Raw genomic sequence first — 21,923 nt, forward strand, 5'->3', positions numbered from 1 at the left:
GTGTACCTTCAGGTTACTTAGTTTTTCTGTAGTTTCATCTGGATAATACCTGATTCATAGGGTTATTAAGAGGATTAGAAGATCCACTACATGTAAAACCCTTAGGATAGTCCCTCACCCAGAGTAAGTTTAACTGAAGTTAGCTATTGTTTTAGTTCAAATAGCATAATAATTAGCTAACACATTAGCTAACATTTATCTACCTGTGTTATATATCAGGCAGTGGGTTAAGCCTTTCACACAGATCTATCATTAATCCTAACATGTGTTTGTTCTTCAGTCATGTCCAACTCTTTGCGATCCCATGGACTATAGCCCGCCAGGCTCCTCTGTCCATGGAATTTGCCAGGCAAGAATACTGGAATGGGTTGCCATTCCCTTCTCCAGAGGATCTTCCCGACCCAGGGATCAAGCACATTGCAGGCAGATTCTTCATAATCTGAACCACCAGGGAAGTCCAGTAACACTATAGACAATAGGTCGTTGTTTTCTCAGTTTTGCAGATCAGAGGATACAATTTAGAGAGGTAACCTGTCTAACAGAGAAGGCGATGGCACCCCACTCCAGTACTCTTGCCTGGAAAATCCCATGGATGGAGGAGCCTGGTTGGCTGCAGTCCATGGGGTCGCTAAGACTCGGACAGGACTGAGAGACCTCACTTTCACTTTTCCTTTCATGCATTGGAGAAGGAAATGGCAACCCACTCCAGTGTTCTTGCCTGGAGATTCCCAGGGACAGGGGAGCCTGGTGGACTGCCGTCTCTGGGGTCACACAGAGTCGGACACGACTGAAGCAACGCAGCAGCAGCAGCAGCAACCTGTCTAAAGGTACATAGGTAGTAAGTGGTACAGGCAACCTCTGTCCTTTTTGAACTGACCAGATGACTCACAGAGACAGAACTGTAGAAACTGTAGAGCTTTTTTCACATTCTAAACTGATTTATCCTTGCTTCATCAGCTCTCCTTAGCTTTTTGGGGTCAGAAATTTGGGCACAGCTGTTCTGCTCCCTCTATTGGCTAAAAAGCAGCCCAACAGTTTCAGATAATGCCTCAGTTTGTATCCTTTGTGTTTTTTGCCAACACAGGGTCGAAAAGTGTTATCTTTGTACAGGGCTCTTAATACCTTGCCTGAGGAAATGGGGCAGGGTCGGGGAGAATGTGCACCTAGCATCTTCTGACACTGCCCTTGAGGGCAAGCGGAGGAAGCAGGCCCTGTCACAGGGATGGTTTCTGCCTCAGTGATTCCAGTCTCCTGTGGACTTGGGCTGCCATTATCATTTTAGGTACTAAGAACACATCATTTTACATGATCCCGAGGCACTCTACAAATAACCATTCATGTTAAATCCCCAAGTATTTTTTTTTGTAAAATTAAATCCAAAATGAAGATTAAAGATAATCTGGGTGATAGGGGAAGATTCTTTGGTTGAGAATGGTTATGACTTTGAGTGCATAGGTGTAGATATTGTTTCCTTTTTTATTGAACTTTTTTTTTTTTAATGCTACTGCAGTTCAAGAGAGGTCGTGCTGGCAGAGAGAGGTTGTGCTGCCTGTTGATATTTTAATGAAACACAGAGGTTCCCTCAGTTATATTTCTTTTCTGTGGATATCCCGGCACATCCTGGAGAGTTTTATTTTCTTTTTCTATCATGAACATTAATATATATATAAATATATAGGGATGTCCCTGGTGGTCCAGTGACTATGTCTTCACCTTTCAGTACAGGGGATGAAGTTTGATCCCTGATTGAGGAGCTAACATCCCACATGCCCCCTGACCAAAAAACCAAAGCATAAAAAAGGATACAATATTGTAACAAATTCAGCAAAGACTTTAAAAATGGTCCACATTTTAAAAAAATCTTTAAAATATATATTTTTTAAATTCTTTGGTAATGTGCAAACATATACAAAAATGTAGTATACCCATCTATAACAATTAATATTTTATCACCTATTCACCTCCATTTGTTTTCTGGAATATTTTAAAGGAACTTCCAGACATTCACCACTTAACCCCATTAGAGAATGCATCCTTAACTGATAAGTTTTTTTTCTTTTTTAGCATGACCACAATACCATTACTATACCTAAAAGATATAACAATGTCATGCCATATTTAAATAGGAAGAGATATATCGAATTTGACAGTGTGTTGGTCATTTGTTGAATTTGCTTCTAATCTTAGTTTTTTACATTTCTCTAATTACTTTAGGGTTGAGATCCTCTGTAATATCTGTTTGCCATTTTATTTTCCTCTTCTGTGAGTTGTCGTGTCTGCCTCTTTTCCTAGTGGTTTTCAAAATTGATTTGTAGAAATTCTTGTGTATTCTTTGAAATAAGCCATGGTCAGTTTTGTGTGTTGCTACTAGGATCTTTATCATTTCAGGCAGTCCCTTCTCGGTCCCTGTCTCTGCTCCCTCTGTTTAACTCCAGTTACGTTGATTTCTGTTTTTATTCCTGTGGTCCTTTGTTTTATTTTTACCTACTGTGTTTTGAGTTGTGCTACCAAGGCAGAGAATCCCTTCAGTTGTTCATCAACTGAATTTGCTTTGTTGGTTATGGTTTGTTTTTTGTTTTGTAATGCAAACAATCTACAATAGTGGTTAAGAGAATGGGGACTATGGAGTCTTTTAACTATTTCCTTTTGAATCATGAAAGTGAAAGTGAAAGTCGCCCAGTCCTGTGACCCCATAGTCCATGAAATTCTCCAGGCCAGGATACTGGAGCGGGTAGCTGTTCCCTTCTCCAGGGGATCTTCCCAACCCAGGGATCAAACCCAGGTCTCCTGCACTGCAGGTGGATTCTTTACCAGCTGAACTACCAGGGAAGCCCTTTGAATCTTGATTAACCAACCATTTTATTTACTGTTATTACCTTGGCAAGTTACTTAACTCTCTTGTAGTTGACTTTATAGTCCGTAAAACCCATGAGAGTAAAGCTGATCCTAGGTATGTATTTGATGAAAGTCAGGCTCAGAGAGATTAGATTAGAAACATGAGTAAGTGGAAGAAACATGTGGGCCTCTTTATCTTTTAATTTGCACTTTTGATACAGAGGTGGGCACAGAAAAATATTTCTCTAAGATACAGAGTAGCAAAAACAGTGCCAAGTCCCTGACCTGTGGCCTCAAGTGGTGGGGGAAATCAGAAAGAGTAGAGACTATGTAGAACTAAAGTGCCCGTGGCTTGTCCAAATCTATGAATAGGGAGGAAAACCCCTTTATGCCATTTTTCATTAAAATAAAGCAAACCCCCAAACTTTATTTTCATGACTTTAACTTTATAAGAGATACGGAATTTAAATAACCATCCCAGGCCAGCCTAGTTGAATTAGGCAAATCATAAACAAAGAACATTGTGGGTCATAGTTAAGGGATCATTCTGGTAGATAAATGAAATACTTTGGAGGAGGACACAACTTGATTTTGACCAACAATGGAAGGAAGAAGAATCCCAAGAAACAAAGGAACTCAAGGAATGAAGGCAGCTTCTTTCTAGAGGAGGGAGAATAAGTTTGATTTGACTACTCTATTTTCTACTTTTTTTAACTAAAAGAGGAAATATGTTTATGGCAAAACGTCAAGTAGTAAAGGAAGGTATAAAGTAATAATTAAAACATAATGATTTTTCCAACAGTATATACCCAAAGAACAGAAAGTAGGGGCTTGAACAAATATTTATACATCCATATGCTCTTAGCAATGCTACGCACAATAGCCGAAAGGTGGAAACAACCTAAATATCTATAGATGGATGAATGAACTTTAAAAAAATGATATGTGTGTAATGAAATATTACTCAGCCTTACAAAGAATGAAATTCTGATATGTGCTACCATATGGATGAACCTTCAAGATGTTATGCTAAGTGACTAAGCCGTACACAAAGGGACAAATATTATATGATTTCATTTATGTGGGAGTACCTAGAGTAATCAAATTCATAGAGGCAGAAAGTAAAATAATGGTTACTGAGCACTGGGGAGAGATATCGTTTATTGGGTACAGAATAAATATTGGGTACAGTACTCAAACTAAAAGTTTGAGATGTTGTAAAAGTTCTGGAGATGGATAATGGTGATGTTTGCACAACACTGCAAATATACTTAATGCCACTGAATTGTACACTCATAAATGATTAAAATGCTGCATTTTCTGTTATATATATTTTATCACAATGAAAAGTCTCCCAGTAGCCCTAGCCTAGAAGTGGTGTCCACTGAAAACAACTCCTTTTACAGCCATCTAGATATGCAAATACAAAAAAATATATATATATAGATATGCAAATACAAGCATAGACATGCAAGCATAAGCATGTTAATTCAGTGTCTACTCTTTGGGGCATTCACTTAGGTGCTAGAAGGTCTGCAGTGAACAAAACTGACAAGGTTCCTGCTGTCATGGAGCTTCTTAAAAATTTGTTTTACACAAAAGGATGTTGGTATGCATACTCTTTTACACTTCATGTTTTTCCCCTGACAAAGACCTTTGGTCACCTTTCTGTGTTAATTCTTATAGACTTATTGATTTAGTGGTTGCATCTAGTGGTACGCTTTTGTATGATTGTGATACAATTTGTAGCTATTATATTGAATGGAGAAGGGGAGGCTGAAGTATAGAACTTACTATTTTTCTGCCCTGTTGTAAGTTACATTTTTATTAGGAATATAATATAGACTTATTATAAAGAGTCAAGCCGTGCCAAATCTATAAAAGTAAAAACTTTCTAACATGTGTTCTAACTGTTTTTTAATCCTACTCCCTGGAAGTAGTAAACCCTTTTAACAGTCCATTGTTCATCCTTCCAGACATGTATAATGCATTTGCAAAAATAAAGAATATGTAGAACATGTATCTTCTCATTCTCTAGGAGCTGGCGCATGCAGTAGAATATTGCTCATTCTACTCAGACTATAGAGAGTTGTGCAGAGGAAAGAGCTGGACCGAGCTTCTTGAGAGCCAAGTTCTGTCTTGATCCTGCTGCTGTGACAGGCAGTTCCTCAGTTATCCTTTGTCTAGTGTCCCATAGTCAATGAGATCTCATCAAGGAGAGTGCTTTGGAAAACTATTATGCTTTAAATTCGGGGATAATTTCTTTAGAGTTCTTTGCAAGCAGTAGAAAGCAACTCAGGTTCTGTTAGACCAGAAAAAAGTGGGGAAACTTTAGTGGAAGAATTTTAGGTAGCAAATGAAGAAATGTGTAAATGACTGGGTCTCTGAAAATTCAGGAATTTCTCTGTGTCTGTTCAAGATGTAATTCCTGGGGAAGAGTGAGTGACTTAGAGGCCACATGTCCACTGATGATTAAGGGGATAGAGTCCTGGGTTTATGTGCATCAGAGTCTCATGGAGTTGGGGAGATGCAGTTTTGAAAAGTATGGGATTCAGGCTGGAAAAATGAAATATCAGCCTTGAAATGCCAGCTGTTTTAACCCTAGATTCTTGCTCCCCTCTCAAGGAGGAGATGATCGCCGGGTTCTACTATGGCACATGGAACAAGCTATCCACTCCAGAGTTAAGCCCATACAGCTGAAAGGAGAGCATCATTCCAACATTTTTTGCCTGGCTTTCAACAGTGGGAACACCAAAGTATTCTCTGGAGGTGAGCAGAAGGGAGATTTCCCCTTGGGAAATTGACTGTGGCTGGGATTTAAGACAAAGGAGTGTTAAAATTACTCCAAATTTCCTTCCTTTAGCCCACTGAGTTGTGGAAATATTGGTTTCCCATAGCTTGTCTTCTCTGTATGATAGCAGTTTAGATACACATATCAGACTAATGTCTGTCTGTCCTTTCTCTCCTTTGCTCTTGTTTCTTTCTATCTTTTTTGGTAGAAAACTTCACATTGCAGTCTGGTACACAGATACATATTAGTAAGAGTACTTAACTTTACTATGTGTGACTCACTCTTATTTTTTTTTTTCTATTCTGTTTTTAAAGATTTTAAAGGTTTTGATTCCAATTGGTATTATGACCCATTAGTGGCTCTTGTTTGAAAACATGTTATGTTGGGGTATAACTGGAATGGCTTGCAGTCAAGCCAGCCTCTTGATGGCATCCATCAATCACACTCCTGTCTGACCACTACATTTCTAGGCCTGACCTCTCTTCTGCTTCCATGGTAGCTCAGACAGTAAAGAATCTTCCTGCAATGTAGGAGACCTGGGTTCAGTCCCTGGGTTGGGAAGATCCCCTGGAGAAGGGACTGGCAATCCACTCCAGTATTCTTGCCTGGAGAATTACATGGACAGAGGAACCTGGTGGGCTACAGTCCATGGGATCACAAGGAGTCGGACATGATTAAGCGACTAACGCTTTCTCTTCTGCACTGCAGATTTCCCCACTGGATATCTACCTTGTGTTCCAAAAGTAGTTTAAATGCAGCAGATCTAAAACTAAGATTTTAGTTCTTCTCACCTGCACAAATACTTCCTCTTGTTTCATGGATTCCCTTTCTCAGTTATTATCACCATTCAAGTAATTATCTAAATTGTTAGGTTTAACTTTTAGGGAACTGCTGACATTGAAGCATTTTCAACCTACAACAATGACAATTTTATATGGTTCAGTCTAATAGAAATCTCAAAATCAGCACCAAACGTGCCTTTCTGTCATTTTTACATCTCATAAGTCACCAGCTATTAATGTTTTGAAAGCCTCATATTCATCCTTTAGTTTCTGTTCTGTTGCTGTACCTACTGCTCTGATTCAGGTCCTCAGTTTTGGCCTAGACTACTGGAGTGTCCTTCTGTGATTTCTGCTACCAGTATCTTCTTACTCATTGCTTATACAAGTTTTCTTTGAAAAGTCGAATCAGTCCTGTGAACCTTTGACCTTCAGTGTCTGTCCACAGGATAAAGTCTGAACCCAGTCTCCCTGCCTGGCCTCATTTTCCTCCCCCGCATCTTGTGCTCTAGATTCCTAAGTCACTTGCCATCTTAAGTGCCATTACTGTTTTTCCACAGGCCATGATAATTGTCCAACCCCACCAATTACCCTAAGCCTTCCATCGGTTAGAATTCTGAGTTTCTATTCAAGTGTCTCCTTTCCCATAAAAACATATTCGCCATGTACTTTCACCCTGCTCATAAAGGACACAATTGCCCCTTTATCTGTGTTCCCATGGTAGAGCATATCACTACAAGATAACCCGTCTTATCACTGTTAATTGTTCGTGCAGGTAGACTGTGAATTCCTCACTTATTCCTCTCAGATCTTCAGCACTTCACACTGTGCCTGTTACCTATAAGGCATTGACACGGGTTTGATTTACTTCATATGAACCCACAATAGAGTTACAGGGAGGACTTTAAGATGACCTAGCCACATCTCTACTGCTTATACTTTTAGCATAGAGTGGGAAATTTTTTTACTGTCGTCATTTTGGAGTTTTTATTTGTTAGCTGTATAAACCACTTGAAGGCAGGACTGTACATATCATGAATGTATAGTATTTTTAGATGCCTTGATGGAATAAAGAAAATGCAAGAGAAAAAAGTTGTGGATAAAAACTTTCCCTTCATTTAGTATCATCATCATCCAATTTTAATTAAATCATCATTAAATTTTAATGTTATAAAAGATGAGGATGTGAATAGTAGCAAACATTTGTTGGGGGCCCTAGTTCTAGTCTGAATGCTTTTACACTATTATCTTCACAACTACTATGAAGTAGACACAATTATTCCTGTTGTGCTGAGACATAGAAAAGTAACATATTATTCCAGGTCTCATGGATAATGAATGTTTTGTTTAAAAAAGAAAAAGGAACAAACGAAAAAAACACTAGCTTGGAGTAGTTGATTGATTTGCCAATGATCACTTACTCTTTTCCTGAAGAGCCATTGTTTTGTTTTTGTTTTTTTAATCATTGGATAATGCATTTTGGAGATTGTTATTTTGTTATTTTTAGTTGCTATTATGCTTTTTAAAATTCTCTATAAGTATATTCTATCCTTAATGATTTTTATAAACCTTTTTTCTAATTAGCACTCTTAATTTTTATTAACACTGACTTTGTCCATTTGTTTTCCCTGAAATCTTTAACATACTGAATTGTAATATGAACGGGACCACTTTGCAGGAATTGTCAAATGTCTGCTTTTTCCCTTACAGGAAATGATGAGCAAGTTATCCTCCATGATGTTGAAAGGTAAATAGATTGTTGATATGTGAAAGTGATTAACTCTGTTTTTCATATGAAGAAGGCAGATATCTCTTTAGACCAAAATAGTTCTTCTTTTTTTTGAAGTAAATAGCATAAAATAACTGTCTTTTGCTGAAAAAAAGATTTCGGTAATAGTTTTCAAACTAAATTTTGATTTATAAAAAGATTTACAAAGTTGCTATAAAATTATAGTTTTCTGGTGAAATTTTAAAGGGCAAGGTTAGAAGGGAAGGAAACACTTAACCCTCACAGTAATTTTATGAGGCAGTACTATTATGATCCCAATTAGAAAACTGAGGCATGGAGATGTTAGGTAACTTAAGGTCAAGTGATGTTAGGATCTGAACTGAGGCAGCCTGGCTTTGGGCCATGCATTTTCTCACATGCCAGACATCAGGAATTCCTCTTCTTCCCTTGCTGGCATCAGGGCTGCTTTATTGTTTTCCCTCACTTTTTGGAAATCCAGCACCACTCCCCAAGTCTGTACACAAGCAGATGCATTCTGTAGTAAGTCAAAACACGAAACTCATATGTTGAGTCACTTTTTTGGCGGGCATGTGGTGGGGAGGAATACGGTGGGGATCTTAGTTCCACAACCAGGGATTGAACCTGGGCCCTTCCAGTGAAAGCACCAAGTCCTGACCACTGGACTGCCAGGGAATTCCCTTGAGTCACTTTTAAATACACTCAGTTAGGGCAAAAAACTTGTTGTGAGGTCTTGTCTCTTTAATAATACCTTTTTCTTTTAACCTGAAAGTTGAATACCTACTTTTTAGTAAAAAAGTAGGTATTTTTTTGGGTTTAGCTGGGTTGACTTTCTCCTGGAAATGAAGAGAGCTTCATTCTAGGAACTAGAGGGCTGGGACTCTGCACTATTTTTGTGTGTATGTGTGTGCCTATGTGCCTCTCTCTGCTCTCTGTCTCTCAGCAGTGAGACCTTAGATGTGTTCGCTCATGAAGATGCGGTGTATGGCTTGTCAGTGAGCCCTGTGAATGACAACATTTTTGCCAGCTCCTCCGATGATGGCCGGGTTCTCATCTGGGACATTCGGGAATCTCCCCATGGAGGTAGGGCCCCTGTGCACAACGTAGCTGGACTGTGCTGCAGAGTTTGGTGTCAGCTTCATCACAGATCCAGTTTATGACTTGAGTAACCTGGGCGGAAGTGCTGTAAAGGGAGAGGAAACTCTCATGGGGGCATAAATGTGTGTCTCTGGAGGTCCCATCCTACCCCCCAGTAGTCAGAAGTGAGGCACCTTAGCCAGTCCTCTTCCAGTCACTTGTGGTCCACAGACCTTTGCAGTAGTGTAAACACCACAGTGTCTTGTTGCAAGGTAGCCCCAAGGAATAGAATGTGTTGTGCCTCATTGGTGGAGGGGAGCCACAAGGGCCAGCTGTGTGCATGGTGCTGAAATGCACATATTCTTGGTTATTTAAGAGAATGGGGGCATTGTGCACTTTGTTGCATCCTAGTTCCAGGGTTGTTATTTTGCTGGAAGAACCACAGACCCTCACCTTAACTGTGTATAGAAACTTAAAATGATAGTAGATACACTCTGTTTAAGGGGGATTGTCTGGGTGAGTTCCTCTTCTGAATGTTTTCCTTGCATATCTGAAATGTAAAATGAAGAATTTGTCTTGTTGACTTTCTCTTAAGTTCTTCAGGAAATTCACCTTTTCAGCTCATTTCCTGCAGAGAGAGTTCAGTCGCTCTATCTTCAAAGGCTCTTTTCTCCAGCATACCCTCAGCGCCACCCACAGCCCCACTCTTGGTGCAGCTTTGTCAGCGCCATACCTCTGTACCCAAGTTACTATCCTGCCTGCCTTGTCTGGCAGGCTCTGAGTCTTTATTCTATGTGCGGAGCATTTAATATGTTGGTCTGTGCTCATTACTGAGGTTCAGGCTATAGGAGAAGCTTATTCTTAGGGTCAGGAAGATAAGGTAGCCAAAGCAGCATCTATGGTTGAATGTAATGGTTTGCTTCTTAGATGAAATTCTCCTTTGTCTGGACTGCCTCCTGGCTGAGATGATTGAGCACTCCCTGTGCCCTCTCCCCCCACAGAGGCCTGTACGGAATCATAGACTGAGGAGTGCTTTCCGCCTTCTGCTTCTAAACAACTTCCACAGGATTGAGTCCTCCCAGGCAGCAGAGTGGCTCCTTCCTCACCCAGAGCCAGCTAGTGTATGCAAGAGGCTGCAGGGTTTCTAGGGGAGATTGATATACATAGGTGCTGGCTGGACGCAAGAGAAGTTCAAGTATTAGATGTCTTTTTTTTTTTTTTTTTTAAGTATTCCAACATTGGAAATGAAATCTTAAAATTCTAGACTGAAGCCATTTTCTTTTCAATTTAGGGAACAATATTGCCAGAAGGAAAAACTGCACTGTTATTTTAAGTCTATATAGTTATAAAACTTAATTTCTAAAGCTGGTAAATTTGGATTAAGGTATAATAATACTACCAGTAATTGAGTGTGAATTTTTTTTAGCTCATGAGGAATTCAGTTTTACTTACTGTGAAACAGTTTACCTTCCTGGTTACAATGACCATTTGTGTTTTGTTACGGGATCTAAATAGGTGCTATGTGTATTTCTCAGTATTATATTATAGCTTAAACTTTGTGCATATGTGTTTAAGTTGCTGTGTTCAGACTTTCTGTGTACAGAGGGTGTGTGCCAGGACTCGTGGGGACTTTGTGAGTAAGCATGCTAGTGGGTTCCAGCCTACAGGGGTAGTTGTTAAGGCTGTGCTCTTCCTTGCCTTCACACTCCTCCTTGTCTACCTGCCATTGGGCCCAGAAGTGCCTGAAGTGGACTGATCAGAATTTTTCTCTTCACAGAGCCCTTCTGCCTGGCCAACTATCCATCAGCCTTTCACAGTGTCATGTTTAACCCTGTGGAGCCCAGGTTATTGGCCACAGCCAATTCAAAGGAAGGAGTGGGACTCTGGGATATTCGAAAACCTCAGAGGTGAGCTCCTTTTATTCAGAAGATATTACTGCTTTTCCCTGCCTGAACTCTCAAGAAATATAATCAGCCAGCACGTGTTGTGGGAACCTGGTTGGCAGTTGATCTCGGTTGGACACCTCCTAACGTATCCTGGTTTCTCTGAAGCCAGGAGAACTCTATTCCCAAGGGGCAGGCAGTGTGAGATATCCACACTCCTTGCTAAGGAAAAGTCATAAATTGTAGTCTAGGCTCTAGACAGGATCAGTTCTAGGCAAACTTTGCAGTGGGAAAGCCTTGCTTTAGCACTACCTTCTATCTTTAGGTCCATGGTTCCCCAGATGCATGGAAGGGGAATTATGGTGTTTTATTAAACTCATTACTACTGAACTGGGGCTTCTTAACCCCAGACTGAAGGGGATATGAACTTCAGGAGAACTGTGAATCCCCAAATTGCATGGAAATTATATTGTGTATTCACCTAAGTGTGTTTTTGTGAGGAGGAAGGTTTTTTTTTTTCTTTCCGTTTCTCAAAAGGACCAGTGACTACAACAGTAAAGGTTAAGAGCTGCCACTGCAGTGTTAGGGGATGTGTTCCCCTGTGTTTGCACCATTAAAGAGTACTCTTAGGGCAATTCTGAGCTGACGATTCAAATCACTTATGGGGGAATATCAGACATCATTAAGAGAAATATGTGGATGGGGCAAGTAGGAACCTCTTTCATGTTCCTTAAATCCCACGGGGGAGAGATGACCTTTTATGGCACCTATGACCTTTTATGGCATATAAAGCCAAACCTTGCTTTATGAAAGATTTGCATGCATTGCTAGCTTTTCTGAAAATTCCATATGGTGGTAACTTCCCATTTTAAGGCACTATTGCAGAAGAGTATCATGCAGAGTAAACAAGGTTATGGTTTATTTCATGGGCCTCAGATGAAAGGGGCAATTAAGCACAGAGGATTATCTTCCTTGGTGATTTTTCAGTCCTAGCTAATTCTCTCCATGGGCCAGTCTGATGAGGTTGGAACTATGGGATCCCAGAAGGGGATCCCTGGTGTGAGTGGGGATCCCTGAGGCTCCGTAGGGCAGCAGAGATTTCTCCTGCTCTCTGTTGCATGTGCACCTGGCTCTTGCTTTTCCATGCCACGGGAGTGCGTGTAGTGGCAGGACCCCTGTGGTGCCTTTGCACTGTGTGCTTAGGGAGGCTTGTTCTCTGCCAGGAAGACAGTCTCCTGTGTTTAGCTTTAGCATTCTCTCCACTTTGCGCTCTTCGGGAGCAACTGTTCTGCCTTGTCCATATCACAAAAGGCAGAATTTGAACTAACGATGCCAGCTTTCTCCCAGCCTGCTATCTCCCGTACTGAGAATGAATAGCTGGCAACTGGAGTGAGGCCTGAGCTATTCATCCCCAGTGGAAAGCTTGAGTAGCTCATGATGTCAGCAGTATCTTGAGAGAAGAGGGCGGTTGAATGTTAATGTTTCTCCCGATTTTCCTCCACCAGCTTCGTACTGTGCATTGTATTTGGGCCCTCCTCCCCTTTCTACTTACCCTTCACTAAACATGGCTTCTTTCTCTTTAAAAAATTCTAAGTGAGATTTCTGCTGTATTTTTATAGTAACACTTACTAAATTTAGGGTCTGTATCCAGAAAAATGTAAAGAAAAAGATAAAAAGAAGATCCTATCTCAAGCTGATCTCTGTTGCTTCTATGTTTTTTAAATGTTTTGTGTCAGTACCGTTCTTCTCTTTGCTGGTCTCTGGTCACTTTCTCCAAAAGTAACTACAGTGAACAGTTTCTTAGGTATCTGTCAAGAACAAAATTGAATGCATATGGCTAGCATAAAGAATACATATCCTTAGAAGAATTTAAACTAAAAGAACCACATAATGATACCTTGTTTCCAGTGTCTTTTTTCAGTTAATAATATGTCTTGCAGCTTTTTTCATATCAGCAGGTAACAGATCTAGCATATTCTGTTGATGGCTACTTAGTTTTCCATTCATGTGATGTACGCAACAACCAGACTTCTTATTTCCTGTTGGGCCATTATAAACTATGTTTCACTGACCCTGGTCACACATATTTGGCCTACCTTTGCAAAATATCTAGGGAATTGCTGCATCAAACAAAAATGGATGTTTTTACATCTTTTTAAAATAAAAATTGTCAAATTTTCCCACCACCAAGAAAGGCTACGCTGATATACAAATCTCTAAACTGCTCAAGACCACATGTATCTCATTAACACGTAGTCCTTCATTAATAGTCCTTCATTAACACCTAAACTGTTACAAGTCTTATGGGGGAAAATACTATGTTCTTGTTTTGATTACTTCATTTATGCATAAGGTTATGTGGTTTCTTTGGTAACGTATAGTTTTCAAAGCCCATATGGGAGAAAAGTCATCTAGTAAAGCTAATTGGCATTCTTGACTGATTCCTTTCTTGGAGTAAAAGGAAGAGCACAGTGCTGTGGAGACTAGGATGTTTTTACCTGTTTATTTCATCTTTTCTAAGGTTCTATGTAATATTATGGATACAAGGCAGAAAAAAGCTATGAGGTATTCTTGGGGTCCTGTTCTCCACATCCTCTAGTGTTTGGGGATTAAAGTGCAGTTCTTTTCTGTTTGAACTTTCTCAGTACAAGTTGGTGTGGGGAAAAAGAGACAGCCCTTTGTCTTTTCCATGTGGGATTAATTATGCTGCGCTGCAGTGGATGATTTGTCTCCTAACACAGCTGCCTGGAAACCCCAGCCCCCAAATCTTGGGACACTTCTGAATCACCTGGGAGGACAAGCCTAGAATAGGAGAGATGATCTATTTCAGGGGTACTTTAATGTCTAGGGAGAGATTTTCAAGAATTTATGAGCCCTTATAATCGCAGGTAAAATGATATGTGCTTGTGTATCTGAGTGAGCACATGTGGCATTTTTTTTCTAGGGACGAGGAGAGCTTTTACAAGGTTCTCACAGAGACCCTTGAATCCCAAGGGGATGAGTTGCTCGGTGTTCTAAAGATTCTTGATTTAGAGCCTATATGGTTCCTTAGCCGACTTCTCAGTAACTTCCAGCTTGTAGCTTGGGCACATCTGTGCGTTCTGGGCCTAACTGAGTGGTCCACTGGCTTCCTAGAAACAAATATATCTCCGTGGAACAACGAAGGGGGGCTCACATTGAATACCTTTTCCTTCCTACCTTACCGTAGGGTGAGTTCCATGCTAGAGTGGTTTTCTTGCCCTACCCCAAACCTGAGCTGTCTCTCTCCACTTCAGCAGGCAGCCCATAGGAGTGTGGACAGGTTCATGTTTATCCCACTGCTGCCCTGAAATAAGCTGATGAGAGGTCAGGCTTTTAGAATAAAGTGTCAGCTTTAGAAGGGACTTCCGTTATCATCTGACCTGACTTACTCGTTGTACAGATTTTAAACGGAGGCAGAAGAGCTTAATGGTTTAGAGAGTAGGATCTGAAGTACATCCTGGATACAAAGCCAGGCAGTACACCTTAATAGCCATGGGATCTTGAGCATGTTACTTTACCTCTTGGTGCCTCATAATAACAAATAATAGCTAACATATATTAAACATGACTTGCTGGGGAAAATGACAGTTATATGAATAATTCCTTTTTAATGCTATGACAGCCTTATTAAATCGATTCTGTTATTCCTATTTTAATGATAAAGAAGTCAAGGTACATACAGAGAGGTGAAATAACATGTGTATATGTGTATTATTTCCTTCCCCCTTTTAAATCAATTAGGGACCCTGTATATCCTAGTTTTCTTTCATCTGTGCTTCCTGGAAATAAAACTTTGTCAAAATTCCTCTCAAATTTTTCTAATACAGACCTACCAACTCTAAAGTCTGAGTCCTTTAGACTTTCTGCCTCACTTTTCACTGTCTTATGGCCCAGCCCCAGTTTGCACACTGACTTTCCAAATTTTTTGCTCTGTTAACCCTGGAAATCTGAACATGCTATTAATTTTTCTTTTGTAAAGTTTTAGAACAGAAGTTGTAAACTAGTTGCCCATAGGCCATATTCAACCCACAGGGGTATTTTGTTTGACCTACATGATATAATAGTGTTTAGAAAATTACACAGAAAAAGATCAAAATTTCTAACATCTCTTGAAAAAGTCAAAAGACCTGAAATCATTGGACCTTTATTCTCATATGACAGCAGCCGAAGCTGAATCAGGGGTTCGTTCCTCTTAAAACCTTTAGGATGTGTTACAAGTCCCACCACTCCTTCATGTCTTAAGTTACTTATAAGTTATAATATATTATATATATTATATATATATATATATTATATATATATAATATAAATAATAATTACTTATATTACTTCCCTGGCCCTGTAGTCTTTGGAATTTGAAGGTTTGCTTTGGGGATTTTAGTGCACATGAGTGGACCATAGGTAGGTAACTTGAGTATAATGACTGGATAAGAGAAAACTTCACATATAGAAGTATAATTGCAAGTTTGGATGAGGTTTCATTCATTTCATGTAAATTGTTTCTGCTGGTATTTTTTCACAACCATTCTGTCCTTTATCACTGCCAATGTCCCAGTTGTGATGTCTTGCTTGGTCTATTGCAGTGACCTCTGGGCAGTTTTCAGAACTGAGCTCCTTGAACATCCAAAGCATTAAGGAAAAGTGAAGTTTCCCCAGCTGTTACTCTCCTTGTCTCACCATTATGATTGCCTGTTTTAGCTGTCTGCTCACTCACTACTTCTCTCCTTTCTCATGTCTTTATAGTTTCTGTCAGTTTTTGTCAGGAACTATTAGTTCTGTGACAGGTAACAATGTTTTGCTTTGACAAGGATAATAAAGAGAGTGTTTCTTTCCCACTCGATAATAAAACTAGGGCAAGCCAGGAATTCCTGCAGACTTACCTCATAAGCTGGTGCTTTTATGTGTTGGGTAAATGGGCAGTAAATGCAAATTCCTGCTGTCAGGAAGGACTTGCTTCCTCACCTGGCTTTGGGGCCTAGATATCTGTTTTCTGGGCCTGGGCCAATCCTACTTCTGTAGAGACCAAATTAAGTGCAGCTCTGTCTTCTGAACAGCCGGGCAGTCTCTGCCACATTCCCTTTGAGGGCTGCTCATATTGTTGTGGGAAAATAGAGCTCAAGAGTTCAGCTTCAAAGGCTGGGGAAAAAAATCATTCATGCTCTGCTTTCTATCTCTTCTCTCCCACTCACCCATCTTTACTTTTTATATGAACCTATCCAGTGCTCAGGCAAATGTTCCATCTATTAAACCCATAATAAAAGCTTGTTTTTCCCCTGAAACTATATTCCTTCCCTAAGTTCTTTATTAATGTCACCATCACTCTTGTAATGATCCTGGCTAAAATCCAGAGTCCCATATGCCTCTTCTATTTCTTACTCTCTCTGCCATAACCAGCCTTGCTCTGTGTTAGTGCCTGGCTACTATTTTCAGTTCTTAAAGCCTCTGCCCTATTTCAGGTCCATATTACTCTTTCCATAAGGTGTCTACTTCTAAGGTGTCAGCTAGCTTCTTAACTTGCTCTTGCTTCTGGCACACAGCACATGTCCTTAAAACATACTTCTGCCATTCCCCTACCCAGGAGCTCTAGAGGCTGCTTCTTATCTTTGTTTATGGCCATATTCCCCAGAACCAGTAATGTGGGATGCTCCAATAAATTTTTTTTTTTTTTAATGAATGGATGACCTGGTTTATGGACGAAATGAAAACTTGTTAAGCAAGCAGTCGGCCCCTTCTCTGGTGCCAGTGTCCCTTTTCCCCTTGTAGCGTGTCCTCTACATACAAACACACGTAAAGGAGAATTTATCTTTTCTTTGCCTATTCAAATTCTAGTTAGCCTTCAAGGTCCAAGATCAAATGGCAGCCCATCGGTGCAGACGTCCTTGCTCTATCTCCCCGTTACATTCTCTTAAAGTGTCCTTCCTTTTTTTACTCGCTGTGTCCCCAGCACCTAGCCCAGTTTTGGCCAGAGTATATGTCGAATGAATGAAGCTTTCCCTCACTTCTGGCAGAAAGGATCCCTCTCTCCAGCGCCTCTGTAAAGTACTTAGGGTCTGTGACATTCATGTTGCATGTCTTAGTCACTGTTTTTGCCATCATTGATTATCTTTACTATGACTATGTTTTATCTCCAGATAAAAGATTATGTCTTTTCTTTCTAGTGCTCAGGAATTGCTTCTCAGAAAGGAAGCACTTGTCTTAATTTGTACTATTACTTTGCATATTTTTCTGTGGATTTTTAAAGACAGGGCCATGTTTTATATCTGTTGCCTAGTACAATGCTTATAGAATGTTATAACCTTCAGTAAATAGTGAGTGCAGTGTTACACTCATCACGAAATAGTATGTATTTTCAAAGCTAGCTCTCTGTAATGTTTTCATTAACTCCCTGAGTGTAATAGCATGGATCAAAATGTCATGTGTAGAGAATAAACCCTTAGAGTTCTTGCAGGGCTTTGAACGGTTGTCAGTGAGTTAAACTAGCGATGTAAGGAAGTCAAGAATTGTGGCAAAGTTGCTTTCTAGTGTTTGGGCCACAAGGTGGAGCTCTAGAATCAGCTTCGCTGCAAGAAGACACCAGGGCCCCATTATCCTAACCCAGTAATTCTCAAATTTCAGAGGGCCTCAGAATCACCTGCGGAGGTTGTTAAAAGTGCTGCTTCCTGGAGCACAGACCCAGAGATTGAGTTGTCGATCCAGGGCAGACCCTGTGAATCTGCCATTTTTGAATACATACCCCAGGTGATTTGGCAACTTTGCTTATCCTGCAAGGTGGAAGCTGTGATTTTTCAGAGATCTGTGTTGAGTTTGCTGCTGTGTTCATTTGGACCCAAGGTCTTCCGGCTTTAGGCCAGAGCTTCCCTGTGTCTATTCATTCTCACCAAACACAAATGTGCCTTTTTATAGCAAGTGGCTTAGCTTCAGACCAGAGCATCTGGGGAACGCCTGGTGAATGGGTGGGAGTTGTGGAAGCATGTTCCACTTCATAGCCTCCCTTTAATACTTCCCAACTCCTCTTACCCAGGGGGAGGTGATACCAGACCCCTAAATCAAGTAGACATTTTTACTTTAAAATCAAATCTTGATTCTTTTTATTTTACAAAAACTTTTTATGTTTAAAAATTCTCTCTCTCACACACTGAGAAATAGTAAAATAAACTCCGTTGCACCTAGCACCCAGCTTCGATAATTAACCCATGGACAATCTTTCTTCATTTATTCTTCCACTGAGATGATTCCATTTCCATGTAACTTAGTATTATTTCCTCTGTAAATACTTCAGTATGTATCTCTGAAAGATATTCTTTTTTAAAAATTGAGATAAAATTCACATGATATAAAATTAACTATTTTAAATAGTTAAAATTAGCTATTTTAAAGTGAAAACTTTAGTGGCATTTAGTTCATTCATAGTGTTGTGCAACTACCACCTGTGTCTAGTTCCAAAGCATTTTTATCATTCCAAAATAAAACCCACACCCATGAAGCAGTTACTCCCCAGAATACTTCTCCCCTAGTTTTTGGCCACCACCAGTCTGCTTTCTGTATCTATGGCGACCTTTAGTCTGTGACCTTTAGTCTGCCTCTTTTACTTAGCATAAAGTTTTTGAGATTCATCCACATTGTGACATGTATCAGTACAGTGTTTCATTCCTCTTTATGGCTGAATAATTTTCTGTTTTATGGACAAAATATACCATATTTTGTTTATCCACCTACTGATGGACATTTGAGTCTTTTCTACCTTTTGGCTATTGTGAGTAGTGCTACTATTAAGATTTATGAATAAGTATTTGTTTGAGTACCTGTTTTTGGTTCTTTGGGTTCCATCCCTAAGAGTGTAGTTGCTGGATCATATGGTGAGCCTATGTTAAACTTTTTGAGGAACTGCCATATTACTTTCCATGAAAAGATAATTCTTTTAAAAATCATAATATTATTATCACACCTAAAAAATTAGCAATAATTCCTTAATACCATTGTATATTTAGTGTTTACATTTCCTTAATTGCCTCCTAAATGTTACAGTTGGTTCTTATGGATCAAGATTTGAATAAGGTCTGTACCAAGCAATTAGTTGACATGATTTCTAAGTCTTTGGATACTCCTACTTTTCATTTTTTTCTCTTGTAACTTATTTGTTAAAGAAAGTGGATTATTTATTTTACGGAATTTCTCACATTTTAGATTATACAGAAGGCCCTTTGTATCCTTGGGTTCTATATCTGTGGGGTTCCTGGATCCAATCCCCCGTAGATGCCAAGGGGCAGCTGTACTGATTGCATGTTTATACCATCATTTAGCATGTTCCCTCTTATCTCAGTTTTTTTCATAAATTGGTATTGGGTCTAGGGACTGAAACAGTTTTAGGCTTGATTCTTTTTGGTGGGGGTTACAAAAATATTTCATAGGTAGTGTTGTATATATCCATAAGGAAGCCAAAAATGTCTGGTTTTGTCTTTTGTTTTAAAATACATTGACTGACTTCTCAGTTCAGCTTTTTAAAATACAAGTAACGCTGGTGAAGATGTGGAGAAACTGAATCACTCATACATTGTGAGTAGGAATGTAAAATAGTACAACAAAATATCTAGAAAATGTTTTGGTAGTTGCTTTATAAATTAAAAATGAACTTATTATCTGACCCAGCAGTTGCACTCTTGGGTGTTTATCCAAGAGAGAGGAAGGCTTATTTTCATAGAGCAACTTGTACATGAATGTTCATAGCAGCTTCATTCATAATACCCAAAGCTGGAAACTACCCATACGTTTTTCAATCTGTAAGTAGTTTAAAAAATAATAATAAAACTGTAGTGCATTTATACCGTAGAATACTACTTGGCAATAAAAAACAAGAAAGTGAAGGGTTGATACGTGCAACAATTTGGATAAACCTTAAGTGAACTATGCTACATAAAAAAGCCAATTTCAAAAGGGTACATACTGCATGCTTCCGTTTATATAACGTTCATGAGCTAATGTAACATTCATGAGATGGAGAACAAATTAGTCATTGCCAGGTGTTAGGGTTTAGTGGTAAAAGGGGTGGATGTGGCTATAAAAGGAAGTCTTGTGGTGATGGTACACATAAGTATTGTGGTGACTACTTGAAGTTACACACGTGATACAACTGCATAGAGCAACACACACACAAGTGAGTGCATGCATAGCTGACAAAATCTGAATAAGCTCTATAGATTGTACCAATGTAAATTTCCTGGTTTTGATATCATACTATAGTTATTGCTATTGCTATTGCTAAGTCACTTCAGTCGTGTCCGACTCTGTGTGACCCCATAGACGGCAGCCCACCAGGCTTCCCCATCCCTGGGATTCTCCAGGCAAGAACACTGGAGTGGGTTGCCATTTCCTTCTCCAATGCATGAAAGTGGAAAGTGAAAGGGAAGTTGCTCAGTCGTGTCCGACCCTCAGCGACCCCGTGGACTGCAGCCTTCCAGGCTCCTCCTGGATTTTTCAGGCTTTTCCAGGCAAGAGTCCTGGAGTGGGGTGCCATTGCCTTCTCCGATACTATAGTTATGCAAGGTGGTAACACTGGCAGAGTCTGGGTAAAGGGATTTTCCAGGCAAGAGTCCTGGAGTGGGGTGCCATTGCCTTCTCCGATACTATAGTTATGCAAGGTGGTAACACCGGCAGAGTCTGGGTAAAGGGTTCAAAGAACCTTCTTGATTTTCTGTATATAGTATCCTATTATTAGCAAACAGTGACTATGTTACTTTTTCCTTTCCAATTTGGGTTCCCTTTTATTTCTTTTTGTTTTCTGATTGCTGTGGCTAGGTCTTCAAAACTATGCTGCATAAAAGTGGCAAGAGTGGCCATTCTTGTTTTGTTCCTGATCTTAGAGGAAATACTTTCAACTTTTCACTGTTGAGTATGATATTAGCTGTACGTTTGTCATATGTGGCCTCTATTATGTTGAGATATGTTCGCTTTACACCCACTTCTGGAGAGTTTTATTATAAACTGTTGTTGAGTTTTGTCAGAAGCTTCTTCTGCATCTCACTTGAGATGATCATATGATTTTTATTCTTTGCAAACCCTTTTTACAAGAAAATTTCTTTGCAAATTCCTCTGAGAATGACTGTCACTCTGTCATGTCTGCCTCTGTGACCCCATGGACTGTAGCCCGCCAGGTTCCTCTGTCCATGGAATTCTTTGGCAAGAATACTGTAATGAGTTGCCATTCCTTCTCCAGGGGACCTTCCCAGCCCAGGGACTGAACCTGGGTCACCTGCATTGCAGGCAGATTCATTCATCTGAGCCACCAGGGAAGCCCTAGGTTCCTTTGAATCTATAATTATTTCAAAATAAAAAGTTAAATGTAAGTAATACATAATAGCATTCTCCTTTTAAAACTATGAATAAGGCTAAAATTCCTCTTGACTACTTCCAATCCTGGTCTCCTGCCCTCTTTCCTGAGGGTAATGAATGTTAAGTTTGTATATGCTTCCAGAACTTTTTCTTTGGTTTTATATGCTTATACATGTACCTGTAGAAAATACATGATTTTTGTTTCTATATGGAGGTATGTTTTTCACACGGATGATGTACTGCTATGCAGTTATTCTACCACTTGACTATTTCACCCATCAGTATGTTTTGGGAATTTATCCATGTATTAACATATCCAGATTTATCTTGTTTCTTTTGCCAGTTAAGAACTTGAGTCATCTCTCTCTCTCTCTGTGAAGAGTCAGCTTAGATTTTTCTTCTAGGAAGTCTTTTGTGACTGCTCCTCTCCTGTGTTCCCAGTGGAGGGACAGATATCCTCCCTA

General features: G+C 39.7%; 1 protein-coding gene across 2 annotated transcripts in view; it reads left to right on the plus strand.

Annotated features, from left to right (window-relative positions):
- The window catches only part of DCAF5 (DDB1 and CUL4 associated factor 5), a 94,415-nt gene that overhangs the window by 20,446 nt on the left and 52,046 nt on the right, over positions 1-21,923 (plus strand). For both annotated transcript variants that reach the window (XM_006056162.4, XM_006056160.4), the window contains exons 2-5: positions 5,461-5,604; positions 8,116-8,152; positions 9,096-9,235; positions 11,007-11,136. In XM_006056162.4, coding sequence (XP_006056224.1) covers positions 5,493-5,604; positions 8,116-8,152; positions 9,096-9,235; positions 11,007-11,136 — 419 coding nt within the window. In that variant the 5' untranslated portion in view covers positions 5,461-5,492. The remainder of the gene's footprint in view (positions 1-5,460; positions 5,605-8,115; positions 8,153-9,095; positions 9,236-11,006; positions 11,137-21,923) is intronic.

This window comes from Bubalus bubalis, chromosome 11 (genome assembly GCF_019923935.1).
Source record: "Bubalus bubalis isolate 160015118507 breed Murrah chromosome 11, NDDB_SH_1, whole genome shotgun sequence".
NCBI classification, from domain to species: Eukaryota; Metazoa; Chordata; class Mammalia; order Artiodactyla; family Bovidae; genus Bubalus; species Bubalus bubalis.